The sequence below is a fragment of the Bos indicus genome, chromosome 21, assembly GCF_029378745.1.
Source record: "Bos indicus isolate NIAB-ARS_2022 breed Sahiwal x Tharparkar chromosome 21, NIAB-ARS_B.indTharparkar_mat_pri_1.0, whole genome shotgun sequence".
In the NCBI taxonomy this organism is placed as follows: domain Eukaryota; kingdom Metazoa; phylum Chordata; class Mammalia; order Artiodactyla; family Bovidae; genus Bos; species Bos indicus.
This window is the reverse complement of record NC_091780.1, coordinates 56,530,808-56,546,550: the sequence shown is the minus strand read 5'-3', so window position 1 is coordinate 56,546,550 and position 15,743 is coordinate 56,530,808. Positions and strand designations below refer to the sequence as shown.

Genomic DNA, 15,743 nt, shown 5'->3' with positions numbered 1-15,743 from the left:
GTCCAACTCTCACATCCATACATGACTACTGGAAATACCATAGCCTTGACTAGATGGACCTTTGTTGACAAAATAATGTCTCTGCTTTTTAACATGCTGTCTAGGTTGGTGATAACTTTCCTTCCAAGGAGTAAGCATCTTTTAATCTCATGGCTGCAGTCACCATCTGCAGTTATTTTGGAGCCCAGAAAAATAAAGTCAGCCACTGTTTTCACTGTTTCCCCATCTATTTCCCATGAAATGATGGGACCAGATGCCATGATCTTAGTTTTCTGAATGTTGAGCTTTAAGCCAACTTTTTCACTCTCCTCTTTCACTTTCATCAAGAAGCTCTTTAGTTCTTCTTCACTTTCTGCTATCAGGGTGATGTCATCTGCATATCTGAGGTTATTGATATTTCACCCAGCGATCTTGATTCCAGCTTGTGCTTCCTCTAGCCCAGCGTTTCTCATGATGTACTCTGCATATAAGTTAAATAAGCAGGGTAACAATATACAGCCTTGACGTACTCCTTTTCCTATTTGGAACCCATCTGTTGTTCCATGTCCAGTTCTAGCTGTTGCTTCCTGACCTGCATTCAGGTTTCTCAAGAGGCAGGTCGGGTGGTCTGGTATTCCCATCTCCTTTAGAATTTTCCACAGTTTAAAGGCTTTGGCATAGTCAATAAAGCAGAAATAGATGTTTTTCTAAAACTCTCTTGCTTTCTCAATGATCCAGTGGATGTTGGTGATTTCATCTCGGGTTCCTCTGCCTTTTCTAAAACCAGCTTGAACATCTGGAAGTTCACGGTTCATGTATTGCTGAAGCCTGGCTTAGAGAATTTTGAGCATTACTTTATTTACTAGAATGTGATATGAGTGCAATTGTGCAATAGTTTGAGCATTCTTTGGCATTGCCTTTCTTTGGGATTGGAATGAAAAGCAACCTTTTCCAGTCCTGTGGCCACTGCTGAGTTTTCCAAATTTGCTGGCGTATTGAGTGCAGCACTTTCACAGCATCATCTTTTAGGATTTGAAATAGCTCAACTGGAATTCCATCACCTCCACTAGCTTTGTTCGTAGTGATGCTTCCTAAGGCCCATTTGACTTCACATTCCAGGATATCTGGCTCTAGGTGAGTGTGAGTGATCACACCATCATGATTATCTGGGTTGTGAAGGTCTTTTTTGTACAGCTCTTCTGTGTATTCCTGCCACCTCTTCTTAATATCTTCTGCTTCTGTTAGGGCCATACCATTTCTGTCCTTTATTGAGCCCATCTTTGCATGAAATGTTCCCTTGGTATCTCTAATTTTCTTGAAGAGATCTCTAGTCTTTCCCATTCTATTATTTTCCTCTATTTCTTTGCATTGATTGCTGACAAAGGCTTTCTTATCTCTCCTTGCTATTCTTTGGAACTCTGCATTCAAATGGGAATATCTTTCCTTTTATCCTTTGTTTTTCGCTTCTCTTCTTTTCACAGCTATTTGTAAGGCCTCCTCAGATAGCCATTTTGCTTTTTTACATTTCTTTTTCTTGGGGATGATCTTGATTCCTGTCTCCTGTGCAATGTCACAAACCTCCATCCATAGTTGATCAGGCACTCTGTCTATCACATCTAGTCCCTTAAATCTATTTCTCACTTCCACTGTATAGTCCTAAGGGATTTGATTTAGGTCATACCTGAATGGTCTGGTGGTTTTCCCCACTTTCTTCAATTTAAGTCTGAAGTTGGCAATAAGGAGTTCATGATCTAAGCCACAGTCAGCTCCCGGTCTTGTTTTTGCTGACTGTATAGAGCTTCTTCATCTTTGACTGCAAAGAATATAATCAGTCTGATTTCAGTGTTGATCATCTGGTGATGTCCATGTGTAGAGTCTTCTCTTGTGTTGTTGGAAGAGGGTGTTTGCTATGACTAGTGTATTATCTTGGCAAAACTCTATTAGCCTTTGCCCTGCTTCATTCTGTACTCCAAGGCCAAATTTGCCTGTTACTCCAGGTGTTTCTTGACTTCCTACTTTTGCATTCCAGTCCCCTATAATGAAAAGGACATCTTTTGGGGGGTGTTAGTTCTTGAACGTCTTGTAGGTCTTCATAGAACCATTCAACTTCAGCTTCTTCAGCATTACTGGTCGGAGCATAGACTTGGATCACCATGATATTGAATGGTTTGCCTTGGAAATGAACAGAGATCATTCTGTCATTTTTGAGATTGCATCCAAGTACAGCATTTCGTACTCTTTTGTTGACTATGATGGCTACTCCATTTCTTCTATGGGATTCCTGCCCACAGTAGTAGATATAATGGTCATCTGAGTTAAATTCACCCATTCCAGTCCATCTTAGTTTGCTGATTCCTAGAATGTCGATATTCATTCTTGCCATCTCCTGTTTGACCACTTCCAATTTGCCTTGATTCATGGACCTGACATTCCAGGTTCCTATGCAATATTGCTCTTTACAGTATTGGACCTTGCTTCTATCACCAGTCCCATCCACAACTGGATGTTGTTTTTGCTTTGGCTCCATCCCTTCATTCTTTCTGGATTTATTTCTCTACTGATCTCCAGTAGCATATTGGGCACCTACTGACCTGGGGAGTTCCTCTTTCAGTGTCCTATCTTTTTGCCTTTTCATACTTTTCATGGGACTCTCAAGGCAAGAATACTGAAGTGGTTTGCCATTCCCTTCTCCAGTGGACCACAGTCTGTCAGACCTCTCCACCATGACCCATCCATCTTGGGTGGCCCCACATGGCATGGCTTAGTTTCATTGAGTTAGACAAGGCTCTTGTCCATGTGATCAGATTGGCTAGTTGTCTGTGATTGTGGTTTCAGTCTGTGTGCCCTTTGATGCCCTCTGTCGCCCTCTGTCAGCGCCTACCATCTTACTTGGGTTTCTCTTACCTTGGATGTGGGTTATCTCTTCACGGCTGCTCCAGCAAAGTGCAGCCACTGCTCCTTACCTTGGACGTGGAGTATCTCCTCTCAGCCGCTGCCCCTGACCTTGGATGTGGGGTAGCTCCTCTCAGCCACCACCCCTGACCTTGGACATGGGGTAGTTCTTCTAGGCTGCTCCTATGCCGGCGCAGCCACTGCTCCTGTGCACAATGGAATATTACTCAGCCATAAAAAATGAAATAATGCCCTTTGCAGGATCATGGATGCAGAAACATGCATGTAGAAATTATCATACAAAGTGAAGTAAGTCAGAAAGATAAATACCATATGATATCACTTATATGTGGAATCTAAAGTATGACACAAATACCTATCTATGAAACAGAAACAGATTCAAGGACATAGAGAATAGACTGATGGTTGCCAAGGGGAGTGGGTAGAAGGAGAGATTGGGAGTTTGGGATTAACAAATGCAAACTTCTGATTCATATAGAATGGGTATCCATATAGACTGGATAAACAACAAGGTCCTATTGTATAGTACAGAGAACTACACTCAGTACCTTGTGATAAACCATAATGGAAAAGAATATGTAAAAGAGAATATGTATATGCACACATATATATGTTGCTATGTATGTATAGCAGAATCATTTTGTAGTACAACAGTAATTAACACAACATTATAAAATCAGCTATACTTCAATTTAATTTTTTTTAATTTTTAAAAAAGACAGAAAAAAAGAAAGCAGTAATGTTCTATTTTCAAGAGCGTTACTGTAATTTAAACACCAAAACTTGATTTCCACAGAACCTATCCTTCACTGGAAACTTGGGACTATGATGAAAAAAAGAACAATCCAGCGATTATATCCACATGTGGTAGATCTCAAAACGACAAAGTGTCCCTGTGCCAATGATGTGGCATTACTTGGCTTCGTTATGAACACAACATTTGATGGTAAGTTTGCGACTTTATTCAGAATTGGAGATGGCATTTTATATTATATGACAGTTATGTTTAATTGGAAGTGCAAGTTAAATGTGCAGGCATAATGGAGTGAAAATGTTTCCTAAAAATACCTAAGAACTTTGTCACTTTCCCTTGTCTGCTTGCTAGTGCGGTAAACTTTTTTCTCTGTGACATTTTGCCATGTTACTACTAACTTTAATGTCTCTCCAAATTTCCTTGATACTCTGGTGATTTATGTTTGGAAATACCCACTGCTTCTGTACAGCAGAGGATAAAAAGGTTTATCAGAAAGTGAAGTCACTCAGTCGTGTCTGACTCTTTGTGACCCCATGGACTGTAGCCTACCAGGATCCTCCATCCATGGAATTTTCCAGGCAAGAGTACTGGAGTGGGTTGCCATTTCCTTCTCCAGGGTATCTTCCCAACCCAGGGATCGAACCCGAGTCTCCCTCATTGCAGGCAGATGCTGAAAGGTTGTTGCTGAACCACAAAAAGATGCCGGGATTCTTGGCCTCCAGAGGAGAAGAATTCAATCCGGGGCCAGAGATGAAGGAGGCTTGATTGCTCAGAGCTTTTGTGTAATAAAGTTTTATTAAAGTATAAAAGAGATAGAGAAAGCTTCTGACATAGGCATCAGAAGAGGGCAGTGTTAGCAGTGTTAGCAGCAGTTAGCAGTTGCTAGTGTTGGCAGTGGAGTTATATACTCTCCAATGAATCAAAAGAATGTCTGGGGGTTGTAAACACCTCAACAGACCTACTCCCATAATTTACATTTTAAGATAACAGGATTAGCCAGAAGGTTTAATCCAGAGACTGTCCTCAGACAGGATACATTATTGTTATATAATCCTAAGGAATGTAGAGGGGAAAAAAAGTTTGTCCTTTCTTCCTCCTTGAGAATTCTAGACCCCTCTCTCCTTGGGGACCCCTAGACTTCTTATCAACCTGCCTAGGAAATGACTCTCTCAATGCTTTACCATCTGAGCCACCAGGGAAGCCCCACTTGACACTCTGTCCTCCGTTATATGTTCTTTCTTCCCAGAGATAATTCATTGCAGTTCTAATCTATCTTCTATTCCTGCCACATGTGAATAGGTAAAGTTGTTCTGAGGTGTCACATTATTTTGTTATGTGTTTTTCTATTATTATTATAATTAATAGCATCCTACACATTTCAATTACTGTCTTATTCTAGATTGTTTTTCTCAGGTCATTGATGACTTCAGTGACCCCAAATCTGATATTTCTAAAGGAAAAAAAAAATAGGAAACAAATTTTATCACCCATAGATTATATGTGTATCTATATAAAAATCCAAAAGAATCAACAGACAAACTATCAGAACAAGTATGGGAATGCTATGGAATTGACAAACATAACAGTACATAAAAACCACTCCACTAAAGACTGATTAAAGATTATAAATTTAAAAACCCTATTCAGAAAGTAATAAAACCTCATAGGGACCTAGAAATAAGCCAAAAAAGACTTGCAAGGCTTGTGTAGAAATTATAAAATTTTAACGAAGGCTATAAAAAGAGACTAAAAAAGATTTTATGTAAAAATATTAGTTCTCTCAAAATTTATCAATCAATTCAATACAAATCCAAGAAAAATTACAGCTGTATTTTTGTGTGTATGGAAATTGATAAGCCAATACCAAAATTCATGTGGGAGACTAAAGGAAAATGACTAACAAACATGATTTTAAAGAATAAAACAGCACAATAGGTTGCCCTACCGTGATAAAGTAATAGATTCAAGTAATATACACTGGTATAGGGATATACAGATAGCATTGCCCCAAATTTCTTTGCATTCCAATGACTTGCAGTCTTTTAATTATCCTAGCTCCAGGCTGCTTTGTGCAGAATTAGTTTAGTGAGAAACTGAACTAATTTTGTTCAGTGTCTCATTTTCCTCTCTCTCAACCAGATGGAAACTCAGCTCCTCTTCTAGCTTTGTTCCATGGATGCAAGGCCAGGGCCCCCTCCTCTTTTCTCTGTCCAAACCTGCCATTCTTTTGTGAGACACAGGAGAGGAGCCAGTCTCTGCATCCTGCCACACCCCCGAGAATCATAGGAGACAAGGCAAGTTTCAGTTCCTCAGGGTCTCACTCACTCGATCACTTCAACATCTGGAGAAAAGAAAGTTTTGGAAATCTTTTTTTAGATGAACCCACTTTTTCCCTCAGCTGGCCACTGGTGTGCTGAAACAGAAAATAAGTTCCCATAGTATCAGGCTGCCACTGACCATTCCTTTGTGAGGCTTTGGTTCATCTGCCCTCCCCACAACAATGAGGCTTCATCCCAAATGGAGTCAATGGTGAGAACAGGAATCCAGGAGCCTCATATGGTCCATATGTTCCAGTATGGACTCATTACCATCTTCTTCCTCTATGACACTCCTGATACATCCATCATGCCTCTCACCCCAATTTTATGTCACTATAGAAACCCAAGCCTCCAGGTCACTTTTGGCTACTTTATACCACATACTATTCTGAATTTCCTTTAATTTCACCCAAACAACATTCAGAAAACTAAGATTGTGGCATCTGGTCCCATCACTTCATGGCAAATAGATGGGGAAACAATGGAAACAGTGACAGACTTTATTCTGGGGGGCTCCAAAATCACTGCAGATGGTGACTGCAGCCATGAAATTAAAAAGACGTTATGATCAACCTAGACAGCATATTAAAAAGCAGAGACATTACTTTGCCAACAAAGGTCTGTCTAGTCAAAGGTATGGTTTTTTCAGTAGTCATGTATGGATGTGAGAGTTGGACTATAAAGACAGCTGAGTGCTGAAGAATTGATGCTTTTGAACTGTGGTATTGGAGAAGACTCTTGAGAGCCCCTTGGACTGTAAGGATATCCAACCAGTCCATCCTAAAGGAAATCAGACCTGAATATTCATTGGAAGGACTGATGCTAAAGCTGAAGCTTCAATACTTTGGCTACCTGATGCAAAGAACTGACTCATTAGAAAAGTCCCTGATGCTGGGAAAGATTGAAGGCAGGAGGATAAGATGGTTGAGAGGATGAGATGGTTGGATGGCATCACCAACTCAATGGACATGAGTTTGAGTAAACTCCAGGAGCTGGCAATGGACAGGGAGACCTGGTGTGCTGCACTTCATGGGGTCGCAAAGAGTTGGACACAACTGAGCAACTGAACTGAACTGAACTGAAACGTCTGTCCATCTCTATTCTCCCAAATCCATTCATTGGAATATGTGGTCTGTTATCAGTAAATTCCCCCATACTACTACTCTTTTCTCTGAAGGGTCCCCTCAGTTGCTGTAAAGAGTAATCTGGCCAATCCCAGTTATTATTCTTTTCCCTGAAGCTGTCTTGCATGGCACATGTTTGGGTCTCAGGGGTCATTGTCCTCATTCCTTAAGGGCTACTTCTTAATAATTAACTCCTGTCTTCTCTTTGAAAATGTTCAATCCCTTTGAATTCAGACTTTACTCCCTCTAACTATTCTTGGCTGCCAGTGTATGACAACCTTCCCATCACTCACTTTCATTTATGAGTTTAGCATCTGGACCCCTACCTTTCTCTCCACTTTATTTTTGTTACTATTTTTGGTGATTTCACCACCCATATGGACCAATGCTTTCAAGGCCTGTTCTTCCCCAGTGATCTTTCCCCCATCTTACATCTGTTGTCATTTTCTTGACCTTGTTGTCTCTGATATTGTTATTGCCTCCAAAATCTCCAGTACAATCATCTCATGCTCTGTGCACTGCTTTCTGTACTTTCAGCCTACCCTAGTATTCACAGTCTGACATTTCTTGGATTTCTTGGAGACATCAATATGTTTTCCCCACCACTTTTTTTTACTACTCAACATCCTTACTTTTTCACCATAATTTTAATTGTCTCTCTTTGTAAACACTTCTGTGACTTCTTTGCCATTCTCTTTCTTCCTTGCCTGCATAATCCCAACTGTCATTAAAACCACCTCTACTCCATTGGCAGAGCAGAATATTACTAGATAAAAGTTGCACACCAGACTCTCTTTAAAATTCCATCAGCTGGTCTCACCGTAAATTCATGATTTCAAGTCTCAAGTGAGTACTCAGAACGACCCAGAAATCCCACCTCTCTTCCTTGGGATGTTTATTGTCCCATTCTGCAGAGTGACCTGGTCACACCTCTTCCCACTCCTCAAATGCTGTGCCTCACCTCCTTTCCCTCTCTGCTCTCAGCTGTGCCTTTAATACTTGATGTAGAAGATCAAGAATCATCGCTTCTGCACTCACCTGCCACCTTACCTGCCTTAATACTTGCGCACTTTGCCTTCTTGCCTGTTGCATCATGAGAAATGTCTCTGCTGTGCCTAAGGCTGCCCATCACCCCTTGTGTCCTGTATCCCATTCTCTCCAATCACCTGGAGAACCTTGTTCCTGTGTCTGTCCTGCAGTTCTCACCTTTCTCTCATACATCATCACTCTGTCCCTCCTCAGTGGATTAGATGCATTAGTATACAAACATACCCTATTATCCTCCATCTTAGCCAAAATCTTCATTTATCTCACTTTATCACCATCCCTCATCCCCCTGTTCCCCTTCAAACAAAATGATTGGAAGAATTTATTGTAGATGGCATTACATTTTCCATCTTCCTATTTTATCTTCATTCCCCTGTAAATCAGATTTTTCCTACCATTGTTCTGAAACAATTCATTCTAAGGTCACCCATGATCTCCGTGTTGCCAGTTCCAACAGTCAATTCTTTATCCTCATTCTACTCTCCCTCCCAGCAGAATTTGACACAGTTAACTACTTTACTTCTCAACAGAACACTTTATTCTTTTGGCTTTCTTACACCACCTATAGTTACATCTATCTTACCTCATTGGTCAATCCTTAGTTTTCTAAACTAGCTTATTTGTTGTGACCCCTAACATGTCAATGAAATAAGGCTTTGTCTTCAACTCTACCAGATCCTCTCCGAGAAATGTAATCTAGTCCTTTGGTAATAATGCCACCTTCAGGCTGATGATCCCTGAATTTGTATATCTGGTGCTGACCACTTCCTTGAGACCAAACTCCCACACTTAATTGTCTGTTTCACACTTCCTGTTGGTATCTAATGAGCATCTCTGATATTACAAAGCTAAGCCAAAACTCTTGATTTATCTCCCTTTTAAATCTGTTCCTCTCTAGTACTTTTCATCCTAAGGTATATCCAATTACTCAAATGTAAAATTTAGCATAGACTCTTGACTGTTCTTACTCTGATGACATTCCAGGATGAGGCCACATCCAGTGTCTATCCTCAGCATGACCACTTCTCTCCTCTGGTAAAATCTTAGGCCACGATAACAATGGTTTTCCATGAGACTAATTCACAGCCTCTTAAGTGGTCTCCCTGTTTCTAACCCTAGTACAACCCACCATCCAAACAGTCACCACAATGATATCAAGCGTAAAACAAATCACACTACTTTCTGGCTTCACACATTCCAGTGGCTTCCCTTTGCCCATTGGAATAAAATCCAAAATCTTTGCAATGGTCTGTCTACATCAGCTTTTGTAACCCTGAGATACAATTATGGCCAGTTTGTCACAGAGAATAGCCTGTAACGTAATTTCAGTCTAAAATATCAACCAGAATAAGCTTTTATTTTACTACTTACCTCTCTATTAAATATTTCTAGACTTTGCCAGAGTCTGGTCATGTGATTTGCTTAGCTTTTGCCTTAGAAAAGCAAAGCTTGTCTTTAGCTTTCCTCTTTCTGGAAAAAGTGGATGATGATAGCATTTTCTTCTATATCTTTCCCTGCATAGACAAGATCTAGGAGTTAAAACACACACTTCACAATCTGAGTGATCCTGCATTTATCTTTTAGAAACAAAGCATATGCATTAGATTATCAACTCTCTTCAGGCTGCTTCTACCACCCACATAGTTATATGCATGTTGACTAGACTTCATATTAATGTTCCACATTTAAACACAGAAGACGCTAAACATTCCTACTATGGCCAAGGAAAGGTAAGATCAAGGAACAAAGTGGTTTTGGTATTTGCAACATGTTCAGTCTCTTTTTAATAAGTTCTCAAAGTTTGAATTAAGTAAAGTGTTAGTTGCTCAGTTATGTCTGACTCTTTGCGACCCCATGGGCTGTACAGTCCATGGAATTCTCCAGGCCAGAATACTGGAGTGGGTAGCCTTTCCCTTTCCTCTAAGGGAAAGAATACTAGAGTAGGTAGCCATTCCCTCCTCCAGGAGATCTTCCCAACCCAGTGATTGAACTGGGGTTTCCTGCATTACAAGCAGATTCTTTACCATCTGAGCCACAAATAGATTCCCTTATTAACAATTTATTCTACTTTAAAAATCACAATAAAGCAAATCACTTTCAAAAAATAAAGTAAATCAAACACAATTTCTTCCCTCTTGGATTTTGCATTTTAATCTTTTTCTCTGGAATTTTTGTATTGTTCACTATAATTGTATTCTTTAAATAGGGACATATTTTTGCTTAGAAGGATATTATCAGAAAGGAAAAGTTCTTCCTGTATCCTCATAAGTTATGACTGGGGGCCTCCAAACTAACCAAGACATTAGCAGGAGAAAAGGCGTGTACTTTTTATTAATATTTATAATCGTGGGAGTTCCCAGAAGAGAAATGAAACTCAGAGAACTAGTTAAACTTGGAGGCTTATATACCATCTTAACAAAGGAAAGAAGTCTAGACCTCAAGGGACAAGAAATTGTGAAGTGATGAGGAAATTTGTGGGTGGACTCATGGAAGATAAGACTTATTTTAGTGAAGTCTGTTTATTCAGACTCATTTTGGAATCATCTCCCTGTCTCTGGTGAGAAGATTGCTCTCTTCTCTTCCTGGTTTTATGGACTTCCCTCATAGCTCAGTTGGTAAAGAATCTGCCTGCAATGCAGGAGATCCCGGTTTCATCCCTGGGTTGGGAAGATCCACTGGAGAAGGGACAGGCTACCCACTCCAGTATTCTTGGGCTTCCCTTTTGGCTCAGCTGGTAAAGAACCCATCTGCAGTGTGGGAGACCTGGATTCAATGCCTGTGTTGGGAAGATCCCCTGGAGAAGAATACTACCCACTCCAGTATTCTGGCTTGGAGAATTCCATGAACTGTGTATTCCCTGGGGTCAAGAGTAGGAAATGACTGGGTGACTTTCACTTTCACTTCCTGATACAGGTGAAGTGGTTAGAAAATGCCCTGCTTTTTAGCAGGAAAAGGGAGGCAGAGAACTCTTTCTGAATTTCTTGATTCTCAGCTGCCTCCAGCTCAAAACCCTGATGCCAAAGTGGCATATTTTAGGGATAACATATTCTGATCTCCTTCAAAATAAAACAAAATCCTTAATAATTTGATGGCTGGCTAAACTCCTGTGGTACGACTCAAGTTACTTTATCTTTCCAATGCTTGGGGAAGTGACACTCAAACTTCACTTTGGGGGGTTGGGGCAAGGGTGGAGCATAGGCTGGAAGGTGGGGCAGATACAGGCTCTCCTTCCTAAAACCTTAGCACCTTAGGAGGCAGTTACTCGCTTTGCAGTTATTTTGCCTTAATTTCCCTTTTCTCTCATGGTAGGTGTTTACATAGGCCTCAGCTTTTCTGGATTTTGGGATTATGATGATACCCAATGGTATAACCTGACAGATATGGTCTATTCCCAAGTTGGAGAAGGTAATTCCTCTAACAGTGACTTCATCTTTGACATTTTCCTTTGCATCAAGATTTGATGAATATTTATGAAATGTCTTTGCTTTGCTGAAAACAGCACTTTTCCCTTATCTTTTAACCCATTATATGATTTCTTCCTTTAGAGCACAAACAGCTCTCAGTGGTGGATATGGTTTTAACAAATCATTTTTTAGTTATCCTCACCTCTTTGGGTCTTTTTATAAGTGGAGATCTTCGTTATCCATCATCCTCTGTCTTAATGGTAGGTAAATTGCTCTGTAACTAGAAGTTAACCTTAAATATCTTATGTGATATAAAGTAGAAATATTGGATACTTGAGTTACGTGTGATATATCTTAAAATTGAAATGCAAAAGCATAATAGCATGACTTTTTCCTTTGCCTTATAGTGTTGAATATATCATTTGGAAATGGCTAGTTTTGTTGCTATACAAATTTATGGGAAGTTTCAAATATGTACATGTAGAAAACACATGTGGTGTAATTGAAACTGCTATGTTTTATCATGCCTTCTGATTGCAAGCAAAAATTTAAATTCCTTCTTTTCTTTCTTTCTAGCTTTCACGGGTAGACTTTTGCGGTTTCGAAAGGGTAAGATGCTTTCAATTTCCAAGGGTTTGTTAGAAGATATTCATTTCCTTGGTGACCTAAGAGATGAAGTGCAAGACAAGAGTTCATAATATAGATGATACCTGACACTACAATATTATTTACAGTTTGAACTTAAAAATGTGTTTCCACTAGCCATTAAGCAATGATCTCTTGTTCTGTTTCAAAGGAGGAAATGCCACTCTTTGTTTTATAGGCAGCCCTTACCCCTTCTTTATACGTTCTGTCCAGGATTGCTGTGGCTGTTCAATGTGTTCTGCACAAGAGCACCCAGTTGAAAAGATGGGCTGTCCAGTGGTTCGGCAGTCCTGTGGTTAAGACTCCACCTTCCAATTCAGTGGACATGGGTTCAACCCATGGTTGGGGAGCTAAGATCCCACATGCCTCAGGGCCAAAAAAACAAAACATAGAACAGAAGCAGTATTGTGACAGATTTAATGAAGACTTTTAAAAAAATGGTCCACATCAAAAAAAATCTTTAAAAAAAAACAAAAAAGTAAAGAAAAGATAGTGAGAGATGAAATCTGGCTTAACACTTGACACCTCAGTCTGCCTGCTCCTGACCCTCATGTGAGTCTGTGTCTACCAAGAGAAAGGGGCACTCTTTCTAATATGATACAAGCGACCATATAAGCTCTGATTCTGGCTTTTCGGGGTGTGATTTTGTTCCATCTCTCTCTCTCTCTCTCTCTCTCTGTTATGAGGTCAGGTTTTGAGATTCAACTAAGTCATTGCCTCATTGCATCAACATATGAGCACAACAAAATTATGAGTATTCGTAGCCTTTTGCCCTGTCCCCTCCCATAGAGGCCTGTGGGCGCAGATGCATGTGGGCACACGCATGCACACTCACACTGACTGAAGCAAAGAGGCAGCTACTTCTCAGGAAGCAAAAGGAACTGACTTCTTGCTTCACTGATTCCAAGAACCGTCAAGCTGAGCACTGGGAAGGTCCGGCAGGCAAATCTGGTTTCCATTACAAAGAGCAAGGAGGAGAACTGTCAAGGACAAAATTCCAAACTGAGAAAAACTCTTACCACTCAAGAGTGAGGGTGAAGAAAAGAAATTTTCACAGATGAGGCTTCAGGAGAGTTTATCGTCCAGAGATTCCCTTGAAGAAGTGGGGTGCCAGAAATAATGATGGAACTAGAAATGTGAACTCTAAGGGAGGCAGGAAACGTATCTGTGCTTTTCACCAGACCTGAGCCCACCCTTCTGTGTTTTTATAGCTGCATATATTCCATCATGTGAACTTAACCAGAGTTTACTTAACCAGTCTCCTACGAGTGGATATTTGAGTAGTTTTTCTAATCTTTTGCTTTTATATTGCAAACAATGCTTCCATTAATAATTTGTATCCAGCAAGTTTGTACATATCCGGCTTTATCAGTACAATACATTCTTGGAATTTGGATGGACACATCAAGGAGTAAATGCTTGTACAATATTAAAAGACAAGCACAAGTTGCCCTTCATAGACGTTTTTATTATTTACAAGGATATTAAAATAAATCCTCTTGAGCTGAAATATTTCAGCAAAAACTCAGGAACTTCTGATAATGATGAGAGAGAGGAGAATTACAAGTGTTCTGAAGATAGTGAGGTCATGTGGCAGGGCAAAATGCAGGGGAAAGTGAACTTATTCTTAAAGGTATAGGGATTTACCTTTAGGAAAGGCCTCTTCTATAATGATTGAAGAAAGGACAGTAAGAATGGGATGTGTGTGGCTATCCAGCCAGGAATTTGAAGGAGTTAATACTTGGCGGTTTATTCATGCCCTTATTCATCCATTCAACAGAAGTTTGTTGAGCCAGGCTTGTTTAGACAAAGACATACAAGATAAAGTCCTGACTCTCCTGTAGCTTTCCATTCTCCTGAAGCAGCTAGACCATGAACAAGTACACAAACATATGCAGACTGTGAAGAGTAAAAAGGGCTTATTCAAATTAAAGCAGGAAAGAGAAACAGAGAGTGAAGAGAAGATAATACTGTATTTTAAGCCAGGTGATTTTAGTAAGCCTCTGCAAGGAGGTGAAATTGAAGCAGAAATTCAAATGATTTGAAGAAATGATTTTACCAAAATATGTCCAGACAGTGGTGCAAAGGCCCTCAATTGGGAACTTGACATGAGGCAAAATCTCTCTGCCAAAATCTGGTTAGTGGAACTAGCAGGCATCTGGGGTCACTTCTTTAAGGATAAAATCCAAGCTCTTGAGAGACATACAGAGTCCTTCATGGTCAGAGCCTCTCGTGCCTTCCTCAGCCTTGTGGTGCCTGCTCCTCACCCCAAGCAGCCCTTTCCAGGCACAGCAAACACATCTTGAAATGAGCCATCATTTCTTACACTTTGAATCAGTTGGACAAGATGTTTCATCTCCTTAGGGTGCATTTCCTCCCCCTCCCTTTCATTTCACTTAGAGCAAGGATCCCCAACCTTTTTGGCACCAGGGAGCAGTTTCATGGAGACAATTTTCCCACAGACCGGAGTGAGGGAGGATGGTTTTGGAATAATTCAAGCATATTACATTTATTGTGCAGTTTATTTCTGCTATTATTACATCAACTCCACCACACATCATCAAACGTTAGATCCTGGAGGTTAGGGACCCATGACTCAGAGTTCCTACCGCTTCTTCAATAGCCCCTCTGTGACTGCCAAGGGTGCCTTTCCTGTACAGTCTCAATGCTGTCACCACTAATGGCTGTCGTTTGTCACCCCCTTTCCTGTACAGTCTCAATGCTGTCACCACTAATGGCTGTCGTTTGTCACCCCCTTTCCTGTACAGCCTCAATGCTGTCACCACTAATGGCTGTCGTTTGTCACCCCCTTTCCTGTACAGCCTCAATGCTGTCACCACTAATGGCTGTCGTTTGTCCCCCCCTTTCCTGTACAGTCTCAATGCTGTCACCACTAATGGCTGTCGTTTGTCCCCCCCTTTCCTGTACAGTCTCAATGCTGTCACCACTAATGGCTGTCGTTCGTCACCCCCTTTCCTGTACAGCCTCAATGCTGTCACCACTAATGGCTGTCGTTTGTCACCCCCTTTCCTGTACAGCCTCAATGCTGTCACCACTAATGGCTGTCGTTTGTCACCCCCTTTCCTGTACAGCCTCAATGCTGTCACCACTAATGGCTGTCGTTTGTCACCCCCTTTCCTGTACAGCCTCAATGCTGTCACCACTAATGGCTGTCGTTTGTCACCCCCTTTCCTGTACAGCCTCAATGCTGTCACCACTAATGGCTGTCGTTTGTCACCCCCTTTCCTGTACAGCCTCAATGCTGTCACCACTAATGGCTGTCGTTTGTCACCCCCTTTCCTGTACAGTCTCAATGCTGTCACCACTAATGGCTGTCGTTTGTCCCCCCCTTTCCTGTACAGTCTCAATGCTGTCACCACTAATGGCTGTCGTTTGTCACCCCCTTTCCTGTACAGTCTCAATGCTGTCACCACTAATGGCTGTCGTTTGTCACCCCCTTTCCTGTACAGCCTCAATGCTGTCACCACTAATGGCTGTCGTTTGTCACCCCCTTTCCTGTACAGCCTCAATGCTGTCACCACTAATGGCTGTCGTTTGT

General features: G+C 40.9%; 1 protein-coding gene across 1 annotated transcript in view; it reads left to right on the top strand.

Moving 5' to 3' along the window:
• CATSPERB (cation channel sperm associated auxiliary subunit beta) overlaps positions 1–15,743 on the top strand; it is a 122,178-nt gene that overhangs the window by 40,915 nt on the left and 65,520 nt on the right. The window contains exons 7-10 of the mRNA XM_070775557.1: positions 3,689–3,838; positions 11,445–11,540; positions 11,681–11,799; positions 12,116–12,148. Coding sequence (XP_070631658.1) covers positions 3,689–3,838; positions 11,445–11,540; positions 11,681–11,799; positions 12,116–12,148 — 398 coding nt within the window. The remainder of the gene's footprint in view (positions 1–3,688; positions 3,839–11,444; positions 11,541–11,680; positions 11,800–12,115; positions 12,149–15,743) is intronic.